The 23,599-nt window shown below is 54.0% G+C and overlaps 5 protein-coding genes across 5 annotated transcripts; 2 read left to right on the forward strand and 3 right to left on the reverse strand.

Annotated features, from left to right (window-relative positions):
• Window positions 1–2,918: 2,918 nt before the first annotated feature.
• Window positions 2,919–3,665, reverse strand: NCS57_00620400 (uncharacterized protein; the record flags this gene model as incomplete). Its single annotated transcript, XM_053056097.1, has 1 exon — window positions 2,919–3,665. The coding sequence occupies one exon, from the start codon at window positions 3,663–3,665 to the stop codon at window positions 2,919–2,921; it is 747 nt and encodes a 248-aa protein (XP_052915052.1).
• Window positions 3,666–7,308: 3,643 nt separating this feature from the next.
• Window positions 7,309–10,316, forward strand: NCS57_00620500 (HET domain-containing protein; the record flags this gene model as incomplete). Its single annotated transcript, XM_053056098.1, has 2 exons — window positions 7,309–7,367; window positions 8,666–10,316. 2 exons carry the CDS (start codon window positions 7,309–7,311, stop codon window positions 10,314–10,316), a joined length of 1,710 nt encoding a protein of 569 aa, XP_052915053.1.
• Window positions 10,317–14,569: 4,253 nt separating this feature from the next.
• On the reverse strand, window positions 14,570–16,195 carry NCS57_00620600 (uncharacterized protein; the record flags this gene model as incomplete). The annotated part of the gene is made up of 1 exon (XM_053056099.1): window positions 14,570–16,195. The coding sequence occupies one exon, from the start codon at window positions 16,193–16,195 to the stop codon at window positions 14,570–14,572; it is 1,626 nt and encodes a 541-aa protein (XP_052915054.1).
• A 2,452-nt stretch (window positions 16,196–18,647) lies between these two features.
• NCS57_00620700 (uncharacterized protein) lies at window positions 18,648–20,377 on the forward strand (the record flags this gene model as incomplete). The annotated part of the gene is made up of 4 exons (XM_053056100.1): window positions 18,648–18,692; window positions 18,747–19,475; window positions 19,526–20,187; window positions 20,236–20,377. 4 exons carry the CDS (start codon window positions 18,648–18,650, stop codon window positions 20,375–20,377), a joined length of 1,578 nt encoding a protein of 525 aa, XP_052915055.1.
• A 520-nt stretch (window positions 20,378–20,897) lies between these two features.
• On the reverse strand, window positions 20,898–23,229 carry NCS57_00620800 (TRUD domain-containing protein; the record flags this gene model as incomplete). Its single annotated transcript, XM_053056101.1, has 3 exons — window positions 20,898–22,916; window positions 22,972–23,059; window positions 23,114–23,229. The coding sequence occupies 3 exons, from the start codon at window positions 23,227–23,229 to the stop codon at window positions 20,898–20,900; spliced, it is 2,223 nt and encodes a 740-aa protein (XP_052915056.1).
• Between the last annotated feature and the right edge of the window lie 370 nt (window positions 23,230–23,599).

The raw sequence follows: 23,599 nt of genomic DNA on the forward strand, positions 1-23,599 counted from the left end.
CTCTCAGAATTGTTGACAAAAACGGGCACCTTTATCGGCATCGCGGTCAAGGACGAAACCGGCCTTCTCTTGTTGCTGACCTCGGCGAGTCGGGGCTCCGCTCCTCGGTCAACCACGTTTCCCCCCTTCCCCAGACTTGTTCTCATTCCCCGCGCGAGTCAGCCCGGGTCAGCCAATGAGATTGCGCAGCGGCGCCCTTTGTGCCGCCTGGTGTCCGATATCCGGCCCGGCTGCGTTCGGGAGGGAGAGCGGAAGAAAGTGGATCTTTTCGAGGTCCTGTGACCGATCAAGGCCGGCCGATACGACGCCGTGCTCTCACGCCAGTGAAAAAAAACCTCCAGCCAGGTCCGCATCGGGACCTTGTGTCGATTTCGCCGATTGTGGATCTTGTTTCGTCTTTCGCCTCCAAAGCTTGCGCAAGACATGTACGTGATATCATCAGGGACACGCAATGGTGAAGCCCCCCTGAAGAAGCACTTTGCCAACCGCCCGAGGAAAAAAATAACGGCATCGCCATATGGCGTGCTTGCGTGCGTGTTGGTGACGAATCCAGCACATGCGATTGTTGCATGGTCTTTTGTGTGCTACGCGTATGCGTACCGTATGCGATTGCGATAACGAGGGGCTAGCTACAGTATGCGCCGTAGGGCCTGCGGAGGTGCCATTCCACCCCCTGGTTCTTTTATCAATCTCATGATACAGATCAGCTGGCCAGAACCCCAGCTCTCCCGAAGGATCTACCATTAGTTCAGGGCACCCGAACGCGAGAGCTCCGGTGTCGTCGCTGCAGGTTCGAGACCCTTTCTCTCCTATGGACTTCCTCTGTTGGAAGGCGTCGTGTTTCGCTTTCGTGGTTGAAAGCCTAGATGTTTCCCCCCTCGCTTAAGCACACGGCAGCTGTTTCTCCTCAGACCACCAGACGCCAGGCTCTCCTCGGTCCACGTGTGCCGGGCTTCAGTCAAAGACAGTGTCTAACGAGAAGGCTTTCGGATTTGGCTTGTCCCGCCCAGCCAGCCCGTTCGGCCACGAGCCCGGAAGCGGTCAGTCAGCTCAGCTTGGCTGGGCGCACCATGTGCCCTTGCATGGGGATTGGTATGTGCCTGAGATCCACGGGGCCTGGGCCTCACCTGGAAACAGGCCGGCCAAGATGGCGAGCTGGGAACTATTAGTGGATAGCGAGACAGTGCCCTGGAAACGTGTTTGTGATAGTTCAAGGGCAAAAAAGAAAGGAAGAAATTTTCTCGCCTCCCGGCTGGTCCAGTCATGAATGTTGGGCATCCAGTCTCTGCCCTGGAACCGTCTTTCAACAAGGTCAATGGATCAAGGTGAGCCCCAAGCGTTGACATCTGGTCCCATCAGGGTGGAAAGTTGAACCTGAAGCGGAGCCGACGACCCGCGATGTGAAAATTTGTACATGGCCCATCCTGGTGTTTTTCTTTTCTTTCCTTGATCTTTGTCATGTTCTTTCTCAGCCTTTTTTGTGAGACCCAGTTGTAGCACAAACTCGGTGGGCCTCAGATCCTCGTCTGTGGGGCTCACCTTGATGCGGCGCATGTCTCGTGGGGGAAAAGAAAAGTACTAGCGGCGAGATCGTAGCGAAATCTGTCAAAGAGTACCAAAAAAAAAAAAAAAAAATCCACCGACGACGCTTCGACCAAGTCTCTCTTGATGAGACGAGAGAAGAAGAGGTCGGGCTTCTCTCGGCGGGCTGCCCGATCATTTCACACCTAATGAAAGGGGTCTCCTGGTGGCCTGTAATTCTATCGCCTCTTTCTCGCTTGTTCCAGGTCCTCCTGTCATGTCGTGTCGTGTTTGCGGCCCTGTCTCTGCGCCCTGGCGTTGACCGCCCGTCGGGCTTGTCGTAGGCTCCGACATGCGCCCCCAATCCATGTCATGCTCATTCTGAGCCCTTTGCAGTCCGTGTCGTGTCGTGTCGTGTCTCTCGCTGACAATAACGCCCTTGTTGAGGAGAAAAATGTCTCCGCTGACCAAACACACCCTGACCGTTAAGAACGCCCCAATGTGAATGGCTTTGGACCCTTGATTGGGCATTGCCGGGTGGATCGGTCAAAGTTCCTTTGATGGCCGGCACAAGCTGATGAATCATTCACGATTCACCGAGAGCCACCGGATCGAAAGGAAAGGAAAGGACAATGCGAAAATGGGGCGTGTGTATTCGCTCTCGCAGAATCGGAGTGTCGGGGAGTCCGTGTAGCACGCCGAGAGCCTTGGCCCTTTGCCCATGCATGGGATGCCGAGTAACGCGCCCCCCTTCGCCCTCTTCAGTTAGACCGTGTCGGCCCATGATTCATACCGATCCCCCGATATCGCGAAATTCTGGCCGCTGATAAGGATATCGGTCGGAGGATGGCGTCAACGCCCGCTGCGATGAGAGATAGCCGGCTGACCGACCGAGACAAGAGGCGGCCGGCCGATCACGATAGGGAAGCGAACGATTTTGCAATGCGAGAGTGACTGATCAAATGTTTTGAATGTTTTTCAATTGTTTTCGGGCTCCTGCTATCAGGGCCTCTTTCTGTTTTTGGTGAGCTATCTACCTTTGCATCTGGGGGGATCCTCAAAAGGGCTGCCACTCAAACCAGTATGTCCAAAATCAGTGGCTCCTCTTGGGAGCGGCAACTCATTGAATCGTATATCCCCCATATCCCTTTGGTGATGTTCCCTCCTTTGTTCTTGAGAGTGGTGAAACCTGTAACCCCTTTGTCCTGTACACAATGAAACCCGTCTAGTCGTGTATAGTAATAAAAGAAAAATGCAATGCTTTTTTGGTGTATCCAATGTCCGTGTGGTATCCCGATGTATAGTGAAAACGCCATGCAATGCCGCCATCGCTTTGTTGTATCTGAAACAAGTCGCTAAATAAAGACCAAATCACACAATTCAATCAAGGAGACTGCCTAGTAGACCGAGATGGCCGACACCAGCCTCGCGGGATTTCGAGGTGGCAGGTAGTACTCCTCATCGTAGAATGAATCGGATTCGTCTTGTTGTTGCTTTTGCGACTGCTCCTTGGTGTCCTTCTCGTTGAAGCTGAGAATGGGCTGGGGAGGCGAAGGGGGCATCGAGTCGTCGTCGGAAGAGTCAGAGTCGTGGTCGACAAGCTCGGGTGGTGAGTTGGAGTGAGAAGGTGTTCGGACAAGCTCGAGCTGAGCGTAGTCCTCCTCGAGGTCGTCCTCCTCCATATCCTCGTCAAGCTCGACATTGGTGATGCGAGGGCTCATGGCCTTGATGGGAGTGGCATTGGCCATCTCAATGTCTTCATCCTCAGAGTCGTAGTCGTCAGAGTCAGAAGAGTCGGAGTCGTAGTCATCCTCGTCCTCCTCCTCGACAATGTTGTCGGCCCATTGCACGTGGCGGTCTTGTTGAGGGCTGGCTCCTCGGACGGATTGGTTGAACCATCGCTCCTGTTCCCGCTCGGCGTCGGCAAGCTCAAGCATCAGAGAGTCGAGAAGGTTGGCGTGTCCGACAAGCAGGCGAAGGTCGTGATCGGGCTGGGCAGCCTCGCGAGAGAGCTTAGCCCGAGCCTTGTGGGCGAGGTAGTATGTTTGTGTGATGGACATGTTCTTCTTGATGGCGGCTTGTCGGAGAGAAGAGGAAGAGGCAGTAGGCCTATGGATGGAAGTGGTTGTTGTTGTCGTCGACATGTTGAAGAGAGGAATCAAAGGTGTGGAGGTGCTTGGCCTTTGTATAATTGGCGTTTGGTTGCTGTGAGTCAAGGCAGCGATCCCGATTGCGGCAGGCTTGATTTAGCGGCAGGGATGCTCGGTGGTGACAATGACTTGAGCGATTGGGTGATAGGGTGCTAGTCAGGGTCGGTCCCGTGTGTTTTCAGAAAAAAGGCTTTGTGGAGATGATGGTCCTTGACGAGCGGCTGATAGCTTTGTAAGTTGAAACTTGCTAGGATGAGGCTGTTCAAGGGCTTGTAGATGCTTGGAGTGATGATGGGCCAGAAGTTGGGGAACGGGGGGGCAACCGATTCTTTTAACCTCCAGTGACCCTTTACGGACTTTTCTTGTTGTCTCACGCTTTTCATGGGATTATGGAGTTATGCCCGAGACGCCGCTAGAGCGGACTTTGCGCACGCGGACCCGAGGAGTGCGAGAGATGCCCAGGCATGGGGGTGTGTGGCTTAGTGATCGGTGGATGGGTGTGTGGATGAGGATGACCCATCATGGCCCATGCAAGACCCGAAGCCGCGAGGGGACCCAGAGATTTGTGCAAGATTTGCACCGACCCCTGTGCTTTTTTCAGGGCTCTACTGGACGAATGACAGCCTCTGGCCGGGGTTGTTTGCAAGGCACACAAGCACCAGCTGTGCCTGCATCTCCGGGCGCGAGAGATCCCCGCGGACGGCCGAGGTGCCCGCCCCCTTCGGTGCCAAGGTCTCTTCTCGGACCCAGGTACCTCGGACAGCCCGAGTGCATGGGCGAAATTGTAGGTACCCCCGTCAGTTCCGGTACCCGAACCAGGACCGGAGAGCTTCGTTGGGTTGATGCCGTTTTATCCTCAGCGTCCATCGTCAATCGCCGTTGTCGCAGCAATTCCCCTCTACCGGTTATCCGTCCATCTCGAATGTATTCCTCGAAACGGCTGTATTGTACAGCATAGTGACTCAATACGACTCATCCCCAATAGCGGACTTTGATGCTGTTGCTCGTGCAGAATAAGCACCAGCACACAGGCATCGATAGAGCAATCTCGCACATGGCTGTCGCAAGGTGATTCATAATCTGAGCCCTTCAGTCAGCAAACACTGCTGGAGCTTGATTAGAAACTGTGTGCCTTAGTGCCCCTCGCAGCCCATCAGCGTCCAGCATCCACCTGTGTCAACTCCGCCAGACACACACAAATCCGAAGGTGGATTTCCAAGCCCGCGCCCTTGGGCCTTACCAAAGGCAGACAGATTACTACCGTGCATTTCTCAGCAAATCGCGAACCTTAATGACCCTGTTCGGAGTCGCGATCATGATTGTCTCCGATGACTCTTTTTCTTGCTAGTGCTGTAAGTTTCTGTTATTGCGAAAAGGTGTGACTCTTTTTCCAAATACATGCGGATCGCAATTCATCCACCATGCCCATCCCCCCCTACAGCGTAATTCCAAGACACTGTCGGCATCCCGTGGCATCCGCACCTCCGTCACGATGGCAGGATGGATGACCTTGATTCTGTCTGGCCTGCCCCCGGAACAGCTTCTGCGAAACCTGCTCTGAGGCCTGCCAAAGAGTGCGTGCGCGCGGGATACGGCACCAGGATGGGGACACACGGCACGGTTCGCACCCTGATGAATGTTGCCGATTGATCCAGCTCAAAGCTGTCATGGCTGTCCGTTATGCTGCATGTCTGGCCTTACGCAGCAAACCCTTTGCACACCTCGAGCGGTGATAGATCGCCCCGTGTTCCGTGTTGCCGCACGCGCACCCCCAGGGGCACGGCAAGCCTTCACTGGGCTCCGCCCTCGTTGTTCGTCACCACCTGGACGGGAGAGGAATGGCGGGACAACGTGGGTGGGCAACGGAAGGTTAATCCAGAAGCGAGAGCGAGAAAGGGAGCCTCCCCTGGCCAGTCAGAGACGGTCCTGAGCGAGGCCACGACAGGAGGGTACGTATCGTTGTAGGGCTGAGCTTGATCGAGTCGGCCGCCCCAGGGTTGGTGTCGCGCTCGACGGAAGACCGAAAGCGACGGACGCGAGCCAATAGAAGGCGGCGATGCGGTCAGTCATCACCATCACCATCACCCTTCACTGCCATGATGGGCTTGACCTTGCCCACGTAAGCCCAACCCATCCCTACACGCATATCTTCAAACACGGCCACTTGGCAGCAGTCGTTTAACCTTTTTAGGTCCTTTCGTCATTCTCAGATTGATATTGGTGGTGTTGTATCCAAGGCGTCGGTTTCGGTTGCCAGGGCATTCTTGAATAACGTCTGCCTATTTCCAAATCATGATACCTAGACCTAAACTGCTTTAAGCTCCCAGGCACACGCACTCACACTCGCACGCACACTCGCACGCCTCGTCTCACATTACGAAGCTGCAGCTATAGCTCAGATAGCTTACACACCTTTGACAAGGCAGCAAAATTGACTCAATTGACTGATTCGAGATAGACACTGGGTCATTCCCCTTCCCCTAGCTCAGCCGACACGGCTACGCGGCCACCATCTCGCAGCCCTGTAGGCATATGCCAACTGCAGCAGGCCCTGTCGGTCGGCGTTGGAGATGCCCCCGACCATGCCTCGGCCGGGTTTGGGGGTTGCGCAAGGCCAGCCTCAGCCCTTTGCACGCACCGGCCAGGCCGGGCTTTTTGTGAATTCCGAATCCACCGACCACACACCGTCACTGTCCGAAAGTGGTCCGCGGACGACGGTGCAAAGGCGGGATTGAGAGGAAGAGTCAGAGCTTCCAACTCCGCTTTGGAAACTTTTTTTTTTCTTTCGAAGCTCCATTCTGGAGAGTCACTGGCTAGACTAAACTAGTTGTGACTACGATATCGGCCTCGGTGGAATTTTCCTCGAGAACTTTTTTCGTTTAGCAAAATTGATGTGAGTCTGTTGCACCGTCCGGGACATTCCAGACATGAACAAAACGTTCCATTGCATCCATGCAGGTAACCTTCTGATCTGGCTCCATTTGGAACTTGCAGCAGCAGCAGCGGCAACCATGCAGGAAGAGGGTTCAATACGACAAGCCGAGTAGATCAGATCAGGTCGGATTTACCCTTTTCTTCCACCTGAAGCCCGTCCAGATGCATGGAAGGTGCCTTCTATGGGGCACAGAAGAAGCAACATCCGCGTATTATTCCCCCCTGTGCCTGTGCCACTGCCACAAATAACCAACGGGGGCGCAAGCCGTGCATCTCGTGGACGGCAGCGGTTGGTGAGCGGGCTTCGGCCTCGTGCGAACCACTGACCGCCGGTCTGGTTAAGGTTGCTGGCGACACAGTCAGCGTCCCAGCAACGAAATGGCGGAGATTGTCGACTGTGGGAGATCTCAGAGGTCCGCAGCCGCAGCCAGCAGCCCATACGAAAGGCCGCAGCCTCAGCCCGCCCGCATATTTCCAGGGACGTGTCTTTCTCGTCTCGTCCCGTGGTGGATGGTCCCTTAATCTAGCCCAGGCTGCTTTGTCAGGACTGGCTCAAAACTCTCGGCCGAGGACCTGCAAGGGGGTGCTTCTATCAAATCACGGCACCGATGATCCAGCGTGCATCAACTCGCTCGGTAAGCGGATGCCTGATTTTTCGCCTTGATTCCTAATGCGAATAATCTGCCTGAGGGAAGCTTCCACAATGTGCTTGGAGATTCCCAGTATCATGGAAACTCACCCCATGTTTGCAACACTCTACCCGTGCGTCGCAAAGACTCGAAACACAACGTGCAGAGTGCTGACGCTGCGCCTTTCGTGGCATCTTGTCCTTGTGACTCGTTCCCGCGGCGGGCATTTTCGCTTTCGGGTTCACCAAACACCCCGTCCCGACATGTTCCATGCCCATCAATTGCGGAGAGCTACGGAGTCGACCTTTGGCCGATCTGCCGATAACGTGGGGAAGGACGAGGCTCCATCCCATCAAATCCTTATCTCTTGGTGTTCCTCTCCGTTCTGGTTAACTCCTAGCCCCGAGCAACTCCCGTCCCGTCGCAAGCTGTCAAAAAGTCGGCATGCCGTAAACTCCGGCCGTCCATCCATGATGACGCCTTACTTACCCTACGCCCGGATTGGGAAGTGATTCGACAGCGCCTTGCACACCTTAAATTCCCGAACCGTTGATGACGTGACCATGTCCTCAATTGAGGATGCCATTCGAGATTGTCATTGACGATTTGACAAAGCTCTGCCAGGCACAACGCCACAACTTGTCAAAGCCAAGTCAAAGCCACGCGCTGTCGTTTCCTCTCCCTGGAAGCGATCAACCGATGAGTAACTTCACATGATTCTTCTTGATCGGGGAGGCGATTCGAGGAATACGCCTGGGCTTGGCTATGTCGACTTTTACGTCACTACAGGGTATTCTCGATCGCCAATAGTCGCTGCGATTTTCTCAACTCGACTGAGCGATTGCCTCTACTGACGCAAATGCGGCTCGGCACGATCGCCAGACGACAACAGCTGCAGATGCATTACTGTTATACCGTCTACGACATCATATGAGATGCAGCAGGCAGGCTACAAGGCTGACTGAAACCTCCTGCATGTCGTATGGATCCCTGAATGCCTGAAAGCCTGAGATAGATGGCACGCTTCTCTATTGGTTAGCCGACGAAACGGCAGCCTGCTTCTTCACCGTCAGCCTGCGAGTTTCATGTGGCAAGCGCCTCTGCAGCCGATGCCGAATGAAGCTATACCCTAAAGTCTGGTGCGGAGAGAACGCAGTAAAGGAGAATGAATACCAGAGGTTGCATGAGCGCCAAAGACGCTGTTTGTTATCCCATGACCAGCCAAGGCACGCAGTCCTACACTTGAATTACTGGTACTCCTAATTGGTTGCCCATAAGCATTGCTCACTGTCATTTCTCACACAGTTACCCGTCGTCAAGTCGCTGAATAGACTGAGTTGCCGAGATGAGACTTCTAAACGTCCTTACACACGAGGTGCACGAGTTCAACGACGAAAAAAAGAGGAGTCGATACTGAATTCTCTCTCACAGATGGGACACCGACGAGGTTCTCTACAAGGACCTGCTTGACCCATCCACCAAACCCACCGCCAAAACTGGCTGGCCCAAGGTTGCTGGCGCTTGCAATCTGGCAATGCATCTTGGCTACGAATGGATCTGGATAGATACATGCTGCATCGACAAGTCTAGTAGCGCCGAGTTGCCTGAAGCTGTCAACTCCATGTTTCGCTGGTATCAAGAAGCGGATATCTGCATCGCCTACCTGGCCGACATTCGGCACATGGACCCCAGGCCCGTTAAATATGTCACTTATATGAGAGACAGCAACTGGTTCACCCGTGGATGGACTCTACAGGAGTTGTTGGCGCCGCGAGTTGTGGAATTTTATTCGGGAGACTGGAAACACCTCGGATCCAGGAACAACATCAGCCTGGACCTAGAACGAATCACAGGAATCAACGCTGCGTATTTGAGTGGCCGAAAAAGAGTTACAGAGGCCAGCGTTTCAGAGAGAATGTCATGGGCTTCGAGGAGACAGACCACCCGTGTCGAGGACATGGCCTACTGCTTGCTGGGTATCTTCAACATCAACATGCCCCTGATCTACGGAGAGAGAGAGAAAGCTTTCAAAAGGCTTCAGCATGCTATCATTCGGGAGATTGACGATCAAACTATCCTGGCTTGGGGTACTGGTTTTGTTGGACTGGAAGAAATCGATCAACGTCACGACGACTACCAGCCACTCCTCGCCAGGAGCCCTTATGCTTTCAAGGACTGTGGTGACCTAGTTCCATGCAACAGCCCGCAAGCTAAGTCAAGGCTAGAAATCCTCCAGGACGGTGTAAAAATCACCTCCCCCATACTATGGGAGACCAAGATCCTTGGCGACACCCACTACAACCCACTCTCTGGTCATTCTTTTGTGGTGTTGCTTGCACCCCTACAGTGTCGGCGGAGGAGTGACTTCTTCGACTGCATCGCTCTAGTGCTGAAGTGTGAGAACATTAGCCATAACACGACCAGAAGAAGGCTCACACTGGAAGATATGCGGCTTCATAGGGCGACCCAAGGCTGGCATCTCGTGCCCAGGAAGTTGTGGTGGACTAAGCCCCTTAGACGAACGCTGATACCGCTCGACGCTCTAGCAGAACTGAATCACCACACTGCTAGACAGGACGAGGGTTTGATCATTCGAACACTCCCGAAAGGTTACAGCATCAAGGAGTACTACGATCCCACAGCAACATATCAACGTGTTCCGCCGTCACTTCGCATCCCCGACGCCCATCCCTGCGGACTGAGCCACCCCATCATAGTCAGCATCGGAACGGACTCACGAAATAGCATTGCTCTCATAATTCGGTATCAATTCGTCCCAGCCCAGCACCCATCCCCCAAGCCCCATGTGAAGTCTGAGGCTCGGCGCGCCTCGGCATCCTCTGACCCTAACTGGCAACCATGTAGCATACGAGGCCGCATTGTTTGTATTCCCAATGGCATGGACCTGAAAAAAGTTGCCAAAATTGACGAGGCCGATGTCAGGAAACAGTGGGACGCTTTGAAGGCGATTAAGCCGGACGCGAGGTTCATACCAGGCAAGCGGCTGGATTTTCGGGAGAGTAGGTTGGAGAAGTGCACTTGGTTACTGCCAAAATTTTTCGAAAGAGCCTGGGTACGGTAATTATGTATTCATCTTGGATATCAAGGATATCCATGGGCAAGGTGTATCATCGGAGGACGAGCACTTTTTGGAGGATTGGGGGCTTGAACCCTTTGTCGACAAGGCGTTTGCGTCACATTTCCCTAGGCGAAGACAGGACTCAAAGTTATGAGTAGAAAATAGGAAAGGATTTGTGCGTCTATAGATTTCTAGCAACTCCAATTTTGCATGGATGAACAAGGGTTAAGTAAGTCTTGAAGTGAGTCTCCAAGTCGACCAACCTGCCTTGTAGAGCATACACGTAGAAGCCGGACCCTTAGTAGCTGTAGCTCTTCCTTAATTCGACAATCTAGTTGGAAGGGTGCTCAACAATGCCGCCAACAGGGGCTTCCTGGCATTCATCCCTGAGGCGCTGCACGCCATCGGCCATAGACCCGAAAGATGCGAGCACGGGAACCGGGGAACCCTTTAAGAATACGGCCCCGAGCATGAAGAACAACGACATAAACGAGACATAAAATAAGGATGAGGCACGTGCGTATTCATCTAGCTGAAGCTGGGGTGATAGACCTATTGTCGGCAATCTCGCCAGGTAAGTCTCGAGATGGTGTGCAACTTGGGCAAGCCATTGGCTGACCAACTCCTCGATCCACCCCAGGGCTACCTAAACCATCAACGGGCCGACCCGAATGTCCCTGGTTGTTTCTCAGCGGCGGTAAGGCTCTGTGAGCTTGCTTCCCTATTTTGGCAGTCTCACCGTTGTCAAGGCTTTGGCGAGACACGCCGTCACGGCCAGAGCTAAGGCACAAGCGACTCAACTAGATTGGTATCATATACTGTTCATTGAAGGTACACACGTTCGAGTTTCAACCTATGCTATTGTAGCTCTCGTCTCCTATGTACCAAGACATATGTTGCTGCTATACCCCCAAGCCCACGGCACAACCTCTGATCTAACACGTAACCAAATTCTCCATTTCACGGAGATCTTAACTCGAGACATCCAGCACCAGGAGGATAAACCGAGTAACCAGAATCGTTTGATCTGCAATTTGTGTCGAGATTCCCGTAATTTGCCAGTTGCTGTGAAGGGGATGCATGCGTTAGCTGGACTCGAGAATCCCAGGAGTGCTAACTTACTTGGTGTTTCTGAATAGGTAGCGAAGGACATATAGTTGAAGGCCGCAAAGTGGCAGAGACGGCAGCTCAAAATGCGAGAGAGTGGCGCGGCTCTATAAGGAGACCCTGGTGTTATCAATCAAGAGATTGTCATGCGTGGGCAGTGGAGGTGCTGTACTGTTTGCAAGGCTGCGTGTTTCGAAGAGAATATGTCAATGCGAAACTGAGGATATCTTCTGAGCAAAGCGCCATGCCAGGATTGTAGTAGTTTGGTTGATGTAACAACTCGCAAGCCCAGCCGGAGTGTCTTGCAGTTCAATGAGACTGTGTTGGCTCTGGTTCTATTCGAGTTATCTGTATCATAGACGTATGGATGCGTGGATCCATGACCCAACGCTGGAAGATGATCATATTGAAACGCTTGAGGCGTTGCGTAAGTTTATGCTGCGCCAGATAGGAGCTTTCGATCCTGATCGAGATCCTTCGAAGCACCATGGTTCTGTGTCCTTCCGACCCGCTGCTTCGTAATGGCAGGTTTCGCTGGAGGTAGGAAGATTGGCGGTCGTAAGTGACATTGCCCTGAGGGTATCGGCTGATTTTGATAGGTTCCCCTGGAATTGAAGTATTGACGGCATTGCTGATGTGATCGTGATGACACACGTGCCATCGCAACGCCTGCTGTTGGCCCACTGCCGAGGTTGTCACTAAAATGAAGCATCTTCGATAGACCGAATTTGGCATCAACCGCCAGCGAGACTGTCTGGGGGTACCCGGTTGGCTGGTTTCCCCATGGTTCGAAGGCGTTGAAAAGGTGTCATTCAGTGTGATGACCGGGTTTGGTGTTTGGCTGTCTCACACGAATGATGGCGGCTTGCTTGAGGGAGTGGAAGCCGAGGCGAAGGAGAGGCGCGTAGTGGCTTTACAATCATGATCTGCCATTGAATGTGCGCGCATCAGAGTCGGTAATACCCTTAATTCATAGACCCCACAGGTGCTTTGGTCCAGAAGAAGGCCCTCAAAGGGGTCAATTGCAGCCGGTGGCTGGCTGGTGGTCCTAATGGCATGAGACATAAGATTCTGGGGGCATCGGTTCAAAGTCCCTAGGACTCGAAAGGTGGATGATCCCGTATACTAGATTGCCTAGGGGTATCGGTTGATGATCCCTAGGGTTGATACCACAGATGAAATTGTCTGGGGGTATCTGGTTGGTGTTCCGACTTGAGGGATGATGGTATCGTGGATAAGATTGTCTGAGGGTGTGTCGGTTGATGGCCCCTGGGGTTGACACGACAGATGAGATTGTCTGGGGGTATTCTAGCAGGCTATAAACCCAGCCTATGTTTTCCTCCATGGCCTTGACAAAGAGGGGGTTTTCGGGCTCTGCGTCCCTGAGCTTTTGAGTCGTGGCAGCTTACCGTGTCGTACGAAGCGCTTGAGGTTCTATGATACCCCTAGGCGCCCTGATATTGCGAGGAATGCCTCTCCGGCCAGGATGGCGAACTCGATGTAAACGTCTGACTTGATGATTTGGTCCCTGGCTGTGGTTCTCGAAGGCATTATGTTGGCAGATATTGTGTTGAGAGGCTGTAGTCTTGAGAAGGTGGAAAGGGATAATTCTCTTGTTTCTCGTACGGAGGTTGGAGCAGTTAAATACCCCATGAGAGGTTTAACCTTTCATGATGATGCAGCTAGGTATGACTCTTCTACTGTAGGCAGCAGAAGGTTAAAAAAAAGGCCACTGTGTTAGCATTGGGATATGATGCTATGATGTGTTGACAATGTGTTCTTTAGTGTAGCTGAAGCCCGGCCCTTAACATCACGATTTGTGTTTTCACCTTCACTCACCCACCGCAAAATGTTATCCGCAAGTTATCACATCTGCTACTGGATCCTGTCCATCGCCGCCGTCGCAGTCTACCAAGGTATCGTGGCAGGTTTGGGATATGGAGAGGATATTTTCCGAAAGGGCCTAATCCCGCTGATGGCTTTTGCGCTTTACATCATCTGGAGCGGCCCTCGTCATCGTTCTAGATCGTGGCATGCTTATCAAAAGGCTGCCACCGCATGCTTGATGATTTGTCTTGGCGCAGTGACCGAGTTCGTTTACATTCCTGGTGGAAGCGTAAAGCCTCTCAAGGAAATCGTTCATGCTCTGCTGGCATTCTCTGCTATTGGAACCCTTGAATCCATCAGACAAAACGTGAGTCAGCACCCTGTTCTTGACACATTGACCTTGGTGTTGACATGAGACAGCGTAAAGATATCGAGCCCGCCGTGTTTTCAGGCTTCGGCACCCATCTCAAAATTGGAATAGAGCTTGTTGGTTGGCATGGCCTTGTCGCCAGCTGTTACTCGCGTTTAGTCGTCGGCTGGACTCTCCGCGGCATCGGTCTCGTGGCTGACTACGTCCTTGCCTCCATCTACGGGCCTGGGGTCTCGAGTCAATCTGTCAAGACTGCTCACATGTACAGCGGGTTTGAGCACTTGGAAAGCTCTATCGTCATCCTTTACGCCCTGGGACCTCTGGAGGATGTAGCAGAAACGGCAAGATACCTTCAAACCCTGAATTCGACCACCATAACTAACTATGTTACTGCTAGGTATTCTATCAGGGTCATTCGCGCCTATATCCCAAGTTGGTTCCAGAGCCAAGACCACTTGTCGCTCCAAACCAACCTTGGCTTTTACTGAGAAGCGGTGCCATGGTCTCGTTTTATCAATGCGTATTTGGTTCCTTGCTCGGATGCCTGTGGAAGTTGTCGGCTGGGGGGAAATAGCAAGATATTCGGGTATGGGGTTCGGCTTACCAAGGCGAATATCTACCTACCTTGGTAGCCATTCAGTTGGTTTCCTTCAAGTTGAGCCCTTCCCTTCTGGTAGAGTTGATGAGATTGTTGGCCGTAGTGGCAAAGAACACAGCTTTCGATACACAAGAGCATTGAAACCGAACTGGAAAATACCAAACAATTTCCAAGGATGGCAATCTATTGTAAGGACCGTGTTCATGGTCCGAATACCTGAGTATTCGCTGCTTCAAATGACCACTCTGAGCAGTAAATGCATTGATCCATTCACCCTGGCAAAGTAGAGTCCAGACATCCCCGTGAAAGAACAATCGCTTTTGTCTATACAGTCTAAACCCATATACCCAACTCCTACTCTGCTTGAAGCTTCTGCTTCGTCCGCTTCCTCTTGCCACCAACTTCTCGGCCCTCCTCCACCTCCAGCAGAGCCTCGCGCTTCTTCTCCGAGACAACCTTGAGGACGTCGCGCACCACACGGGTCTCCAGGTTGACGCCCTCCTCCTCCCACGACCCCATCTCGCGGCCCACACGCTTCTCGATCGTCAGGGCCAGCTCCACGTCGCGCTGCCCGATGAAGCTGACGGCCTCACCCTTTCGACCCGCACGGGCGGTACGTCCGACGCGGTGGATGTAGTCGTCCGGGTCGCGGGGAAGGTCGTAGTTGATGACGAGGCTGACCTCGGGGATATCCAGACCTCTGGCGGCGACGTCGGTAGCTACAAGAATACGAGCAGCCGAGGCGCGGAAACGAGCGAGGTTGTCGATTCGCTGTCGCTGGGGCAGCTTTGAGTGAAGCGATGTAACTCGGTGGTCGAGCAATCGCAGTAGATGGTGGAGGTAGTCGGCAGTTGAGGTGCGGTTGCAAAAGAGAATAACCGTCTTGTCGACGTTTGCCTCGGTGAGCAAGAAAACATGGAGGTAGTGCTCCTTGTGTGTGACCGGAACCTTGATGTACATCTGATTCAGAGTCGCAGGGATGGCCAGTGTCTGGGTGTCAACCTCGCACACAAAGACGGGCTGCTTGCCTGGCTTGATCGGCATGTCCTTCAGAGCGCGGACTTCCGGTGTGATGGTGGCCGTGAAGAGCAGAGTCTGTCGTTCCGTGGCCGGGGGCAAGACCGAGAGACATTCTTCTACGTCGGGAAGCATGCTGCCAGGACCTGTCGCATTGAGCAGTCGATCGGCTTCATCGAGAACCACGTATTTGACTCTCCTCAGTCCACAGATGGTGTCCTCTCCAGAAGTGCGCACATGGTCGGCCAAGCGACCTGGAGTCGCAATCACAACATGCGGCCGCTTTCCCAGCTCGATCGCCTGGGCGCGCATGTCAGAACCTCCGGTAATCAGAATGGCCTTGAGGCTTTGGGGGGATGAGATAGCCTTGAACTGCTCGTAGATCTGAAGGGCCAGCTCTCGTGTCGGCGTCAGCACGACAGCAAAGATAGCAGTTGGATCCTCCGCCCATTTCTGCAGAATAGGCACAGCGAACGCAACCGTTTTACCGGAACCTGTTCGACTTCCACCGATACAATCTCGCCCCTTCAGGATCTCGGGAATACAGCCCTTCTGAATTCCCGTCGGACGCTTAATGGCCATGTTACCAAGCGATTGGACCAGCCACGGTCTAACATTGAGCGCCGAAAAGGTGGTGTTGGGATCGGTAGGGGCGAGGATCGACTTTTGGGGAGCAGTTGAAGGTTTCGCTTGAGTCTCCTTCTGGTCTGCCTTGGCATTGCGCTTGACTCGAGAGGGAGCCTTGATTGTGGAAAGCACCCTCTTCAGCTCCTCATCTTCAGCATCGTCCTCGTCATCTTGATCATCGCCATCGTGGGGTCCTGTAGATGGCACAGTTCTCCGACGCTTTCGGGATGCGGCACTGTCTAGGTAGTCGGACTCGTCAGAGGATGAGCCGACGTCAGACAAGACATGCTCTTCTGACGCATCAGTCGCGTGGTCGGGGTCGGCGGGCGGCAACATGGCTCGGCTTTATAAATTGCAGGAGTCTCACGAATCCATACAGGCAATGCAAGTTGCAGCTGGTCTGGAAATTTTTGGCGGTGACGGGCGTCTCAAAATCGATGGACCCTTCTCCACTCGCGGCGCGCGGCGGGTAAGCTGTGGGGTTGATACCATGGCGGGGGCCAATGGGAGAAGCGAACCTGTAGACGCGCGCTTAGAAGCGTTCCCGAGCGTGGCGCCCACTTGGACAATGGGGATATGCATTCGGAAGGGGCTAATGCAAACGCATCAATCATCGCCAGACTTTCTCACGGTTACAGGATTGTTTCTCATGATGGCCCGGGACATCTGGCGCACCGGACATCCAAGTACCTGTCGCAGCAGGGGGATTTGAAGCCGAGAGCCGGGCGCTTGTCTGCCGTGGCCACCGTGCGAGAGCAACTAGCAACAGCGACAGGGTCTTTGCAGCAAATGAGGAGGCGTTGCCGGGATGTGGTCAGCTGCGACGTCGTGCAGTGATGTGATGAGACGGCAAATGTGGTTTATTGATTGATTGGGCTCTGTTGGTAGTTTGTTTTTGACTGATTGAAGAGTGTGAGATTGCTTTCATCAACAGGCAAGGGGTCGGCAGGCTCAGGGGCAAGCCACTTGTCATCCTGTTGATTGTTGATATTGCTGCCATCAACGCGCAGAGCCTTGTTGGAGGACGATCTGTGGCACATGTCCCCTCAAAGCGTTGAATGATCAACTCTGACGCCTCAAGCTTTGACTTGCGGTTGGGCCACGTTGATGCAAGGCGAGCGCTTCTCACGCATCAGACCCAGAGGGCACGGCTTTCGACTCCACAAAGAATATGCCATGCTATGCAATGCGAGGATCGATAGCCTGACATGAGATTTCCTAGGCTCAGCTCATCGACAAGGCAAAAATTGTGCTGGAGACCTGGAGCATTGTGGGCGCTGTGATAGGTTGCTCAGGGGCCCGGAGACTGGAGGAGCAAAGTGACGACGACGCCGATGACGAAGGCACCAACAAAGCAAAAGCAGGATTGTAAGACAACCGGTCTGCCTGTCTCAAGCCTCGCTGGTTCGCCATGCTGCTTGGGCATCGGGGAAAATCCTTGGCTCACACATAGACACACAAAGGTGTCGGCCAAGGAATTGACTAAGGATGAAAGAAGAATTGAGTGCCCGAGACAACAGCATTCCAACCTGGCAGCCATGTCATGCTTGCTGATGCTGATGCTGGAGATCTGTCAGCGAGCGATGGATACTTGATTGTCGGTCACCGGTGGTTCTAGAGCCAGCCTAGGTCGCCGTCTCAGACCGACGGCATCTGCGCCAGGAAAACATAAGCGGCAACAGCGCGCGTGCCGTAATATTCAGGTTTAGGTACGAGACTCATGCTGATGAATTGTTTGTCGTAGATGGGCAGACCACGTCAGTTTGGACTGGAGGAAGATCTGAGACAGGGCCCAAACAGCCAAACCACGGACAAGCCGCCTTTCAGGGCTTGGTCAGCTCCCCCGCCCCGGTTACAGGGGATGGAACCGCTCGAGCCCCGCCCCGGGGCGCCACTGCAAGCGCTGTGCCGTCGAGCTAGCTGGGGGACCAGTTCTCCGCTGAGTCCTAGGTACTGGAGCTGTCTACAGCGTACCAGAGGTACCCGGAGCACAGGGGTGTTCTCACTGAGTCGGGAAGGTCACAGGTGCCCAAGCGCCCCGCCCCAGGTACCTCTCCTCCATCCAGAGGATGGCAGTCACAAGCCCACCGACTCCGACCCGACCCAATCAATCCATCGACGCCATCATCCACCTCGGGGCATTCTCCTCTCGTCCCCTCGCCCTCTCATATCCTCTCATATCTTCTCTCATCTCCTCTCCTCGCGTTTCGGATTCGCACAGCGACGTGTCGTTCGTCGCCACGCTTCTTGCTGTCATTCCATTCTCCTCTCACGTCCTGCCCTGCAGCGCCCAACGACCGTCTTCCTGTTGGGTCTCTTCCACACAGCCCGCGAATCATCCACTCTCGGCTGTCTTGCATGGGCTGTTTGTCAACGTTACTTCTGCGGCTGTCTCGCTTCTTCTTGACGACACCACCACAATAATCTGACTCTCCAGTCTCACTCACCTCGCTCACCTCTCGCTGTCGCTGCAACAACCTGCTTAATCACCACCAACATTCGCTGTTTTTTCCGTCGATTGCCTTTATATACATCAATCCGCATCTGCCCGCCTATACAAGTATATCTCACTGCCATTACGACGACGACGCCGGCCGATCGACGACCCTGCCTCCGTAATCCCGACTACTCGAACCGACCGACCGACCGACTAAATTCTGACCCAACTTTTCTCAGAGCAACTTGTTGTTGAGCTTGTGATACGCATCTTCTGTCGACCGTTAATTCCCACCTACTTGCGTCATCCCTCTTTCGCCCACAAGCTGCCCTAAGCAGCCCAACCGCCGAGATGGCCGACCAACAACCTCAAAGTTCTGACTCGACTCCTCAACCTGTACGCTTTCCAAGCTCTCCTTGGCTGGTCCTTTCCGGTACTGACTCTTCACAGCAAATTCCTGCCGCTATTACTCCCATCTCTCTACCAACTCCTCACGCTGGCCCCTCGCCTGTCCCTCTGCTCCGTCCCGCCATCCCCGGCGCTAGGAGTGGCGGGGCTCGCACACCGAGACTCGGCCTTGCTATCCCCCCATCTCCCAATGCCAAACCCGTTGGCAGCCAAGGCGCACCGGTTGCCGCGCCTTCAAGGCCTCCTCTGCCGACTCTACACCTGAAGACTCCCATGGGAAGCAACGTCACTCCCCATGAGCAACTCCCTCGATCACAATGCGTCACCCAACCATCGGCAAGCGGCGGCAGCGAGAGCAGCGCTGCTCATTCAAGGTCTGGTAGTTTTGGTCCTTTGGATGGTAGGGCGAGCAATCCTACCTCGGCCGGCTCTCAGTACTCGGCCCTTTCGTTTGCTTCTCAGTATGGTATCGGTGTGTCAAGACCCCAGGGAACTCCAGACCCGGTGTCAGCCGTTGGATCCATGTATTCTGAGAGGAGTGAGGGTGGTGTTTCTATGGAGCGTGATGGTAGCCTGCAAGGACTTGAGGCTTTTGATCAGCTGAGTCTGGAGAAGGCCAGGACTCTCGATGTGGACGAGTTGGATGAGGAGGGCTGGAGAATCGCCAGTATGGAAAACAGGATCGTGGAGCTGGGTAACTTGGGTGAAGGTGCAGGCGGTGCTGTCACAAGATGCAAGCTCAAGGGCGGCAATACGGTGTTTGCTTTGAAGGTGAGTTTAACGTGGCTCCGTTATACGTTCGCAATGCTGACAAGTCCCAGGTCATCACCACGAACCCCGATCCCGATGTCAAGAAGCAGATTCTTCGAGAACTTGGTTTCAACAAGGAATGTGCCTCGGACCACATTTGTCGATACTACGGCGCTTTTGTCGACCCTGCCACGGCTACCATCTCCATTGCTATGGAGTTCTGCGAAGGAGGCTCACTCGACAGCATCTACAAGGAAGTTAAGCGTCTTGGTGGCCGTACTGGAGAAAAGGTCCTGGGAAAGATTGCCGAGGGCGTCTTGGGAGGACTAACTTATTTGCACACGCGACGAATCATTCACCGAGACATCAAGCCATCCAACATTCTCCTCTGCCGAGATGGCGCTGTCAAGCTTTGCGATTTTGGCGTCTCCGGCGACTTTGGTACCAAGGGTGAGGCTAACACCTTTATCGGTACCAGCTACTACATGGCCCCTGAGCGAATCACTGGCCAGTCGTATACTATCACTTCGGATGTGTGGTCAACAGGAGTTACCCTCCTCGAGGTTGCACAGCATCGATTCCCCTTCCCAGCTGACGGTACGGAGATGCAGCCGCGAGCTGGTCTCATCGACCTTCTTACCTACATTGTCAGGCAACCTGTGCCCAGGCTTAAGGATGAGCCTGACATGGATGTTTACTGGAGTGACAACTTCAAGTACTTTATTGAGTGCTGGTACGTATAATCTTGACCAATGATGAGAATCTGCTGACAATGTTTCAGTCTTGAGAAGCAGCCCAACCGCCGAGCAAGCCCCTGGAAGATGATGGAGCACCCATGGATGGTCGAGATGCGCTCAAAGCGCGTCAACATGGTGAAATACCTCTCGTTTGTATGGGGCTGGGATGACCAGCCCAAGGCGTAGGCAACTCGCAAGTGCCAAGGTCTTGGTAACGTAGGAAAATTGGAACAACGAGCCGTGCCCGTGTCACAAGCACGAGGTGGGCGACAATTGACTCGACGGCATCTCCCGTCTTATGCCCATGACGACATGAACAAGGCTGGGCCTGCGTCATGAGGCTCTTATACGAGATGCATTCCTTGGGGACGCGCCGTGGACACGACTAGGATCTCGATCACGAACCAGTCAACCACAAGACGGCGCACATTGGGAAGCCGATTCGCGGAAGGATAGGATGGTGTTCATGATGACGATGGCAGGAGGCATTTACGTCGCTATACGTACGGTCAGGATCTGGCTGAATAAGAACGAAAGATTGTGTGTTGGAAACCGGCAAAACCTGACAAGGACGGGGAATCTCCCATCTCGCGCTTATGCGCGTAGCCTTTCTATGTACTATCCCACAATATATGGGTATCATATTCTTGGATACATGTATTTTTTGCCTCCTTACATGGCGCCCACATTGACTGTATACTCCCTTCTATGCCTCTGTAGTTGTCTCCTCCGGGGGATCACCCATGAGTTCTCGTAACGCGATGGTAGCATAAGCACTACGTCCCAGCTGGAACTTGACAACTGCAGCAAGCTTCATGGGTTGCTGGGCGGCGGGAGCCTTCTCAGCAGCATCCTCAGCGGTATGGGCACTTTCTACCTTGCCCTCTTCCGCGTCCGTACCCTTCATCTCAACGTCCGTAGACGCCGATGACTCGCCCTCAACCTTGGTCTTCTTGGCGGCCGACTCAGAGTCGGCATCCTCACGAGAGCGCTTCCTGTTGGCACCCTTGGCAGCCTTGATGACGTCCACGTCGGTGGGATGCATCTGCTCCGTGTCGTCCGAGTAGGCGCGCACCTCGACCGAGGGCGTCCCGAGGAAGCGGTTCATGATCTTGCGGTACCGGCCGGGCAGGCTGAACTCGCGGCGCATGCGGCGCATCTTGTGCGGGTCGAGGCCGCCGTTCTCGGGGCGGCCCATGAACTCTTCGTAGAAGGTGCCCATGTCGTTGTCGGGGTACACGACGTCGTATCCAGGGGTAGGGAGGACAATGTCAAAGATGGTGTACTTGCCGCTGGCGGCTTCTTCGGCGGTGAGAGGGCGGGCGCGCACAGGAGCGTCGTCATCATCGTCGACTGGGTTCACAATGTCGTCGCCGTCCTGGTCCTGTCCGCTAACGAGGGGCGTGTTCTCGGTCGGCGCGATGATGAGGTCGCCAGTGATGACCTTGGTGCCGTGGAGCTCCCAACGACGGCTGGCAGCGTGGTTCCAGACGTAGGACTGGTAGGCGTGGAGGTACATGGAACGGAGGCCGCGGGTGATGTGGACAAGGGAGCCGATAAAGTCGCGCCGCGACTGAGCACCCTGTCGGTTCAGGTGTCTAAAGATGCTGTTCTCAGCCGAGAAGCGACGAGGCATGATCTTGATGGCTCTATCCACGTCCTTGTCCGTGAGGAAGAGCATGCAGGCCTGATTCCGGAGGTATTCGTCCCTTTTGGAGGGCTCCTCGGGGATCTCCCCTGCCTCTGCCTTGTTTGCGATCTCCTCGTCGTAGTGAAGAAGCGCCTTGACGGCCTCTTCGTACTTGTCGCCCAGGATCATCTGTCCAACCTGGTGTGTGCCGATATCATGGGTTCCGAAGCGCTGGTGACCAAAGTAGTTGATCCAGCCGTGCTCAGCCATGTGAGCGAGCGCGGGCTCGACATTCTTCTTCAATTTCTCAACTTGCTGCTCAATAGACTCATCGGCTTGGCCGACCATTTGGCAGCTCTTGATGGCAATGACAAATTCGTTTCCGAGAAGCTGGCCCAGGTAGATCGGCTTGTCGCTGTATTCATAATCTCCAGTCGACACACCCCAGAGTCGTCCGTTGATACCGTGGAGGTTTCTGGGCCGCATGTAGCGCACAGAGCATCGCTGCACCGTCGAAGCTCTGCGATCCTTTGTGCCGGCGTATCCAATGACCTGGGGCTTGACCTTGAGGAACCGGGCAATCTGGTTGACGGCGTCCATGGTGTCGCGGTTCTCCTTGAACAAGGTGAAGTGCAGGTACTCGCCGGCGGGCTTCTCCTCGCGGCTGCCCCGAGGGGCACGGCTGCGCTTCTTGTTGTTGCCCTTGCGTGGAGGGATAAACGTTGCGACAATGGCGCCCAGGTCAGTCGTGTTGGTGTCTATCCGAGACCTGAAGATGCGACGGATCTCCTGGTGTACTTGGCCACGCTTGGGCCTATCGTCCATAGGTTCCGAGGTAACAGACTTCTTCTTCTCGTGATCAGCGCCTGGGCCGGCCTTGTATAGCTCCACGAGCTCCTGCGTAAAGCGCTGATCGGTTAGAGTTTCAAGAGTGGCCACGTCTTCAGGCGAGACATCGTAGGTCTGCTCAGGTTGCGCGGCGGGCTTGGCTTCTGTGTTTTCGCTAGCCTGCTTCTCAGAATTCTCCTTGGTCTCCTCTTTCTTCGAGTCTCCGTTTGATGTCTCTGTCTTGGTCTCCTGTTTTGTCTCTTGAACCTAGATAAAGTCTCAACATTCTGAACATGCGTTGCAGTAGAGATTGCGCACTCACGGGAGCCTCCTCGTCAGGTATACCAATATGCTGAAGATGAAGAACAGAACCATCCTCCTTGATCTCGTTCACTTGAAAGTCTGAGAACCTATAGCTGGGTTAGGACACCAATTGCGATCAGCATCAAGACATAAGCTCATACCTCGTGCGCATCTCACCGGTCCACGGTATGGCCAGAGGAGTCACCCGCTGGCTGATGCCGATGGACCTGGTGTAAGAGGCACTTCCGCGCGTAGCATAGTGAGTTTGGTCCGCCATGATGACTGCGCTGCTTGGGAATTGCGCTCAACGCGTCGTGCGACAGCTATGTTTATGTCGTCTATACAATGTGCTGGTGGGGCAACTTTGGTATCTGGAATTTTTCTCCGGCAGTATTTTTGCGACAGCTTGATGGAGAAGGCGGTGAGGTACAGTCGCCAACCACACTGGAGGTTGGTGCCGAGTTTGGTAGGCGGTGAAGACCGCATTAGTTGGCGCAGTTCAGTACTTACTTAGGTAGGTTTACTGTTCCTACTATCTGTTCTCGTGCTGGACAAACACATCCTGCTTAAGAAACATGGGTATTACCTTGCTTAGTGTTTGAAACTGATTAGAGGGTTTTCCCTACGTTCTTCGGGGCAGCAGACAA

The sequence above is a fragment of the Fusarium keratoplasticum genome, chromosome 4 (assembly GCF_025433545.1).
Source record: "Fusarium keratoplasticum isolate Fu6.1 chromosome 4, whole genome shotgun sequence".
NCBI classification, from domain to species: domain Eukaryota; kingdom Fungi; phylum Ascomycota; class Sordariomycetes; order Hypocreales; family Nectriaceae; genus Fusarium; species Fusarium keratoplasticum.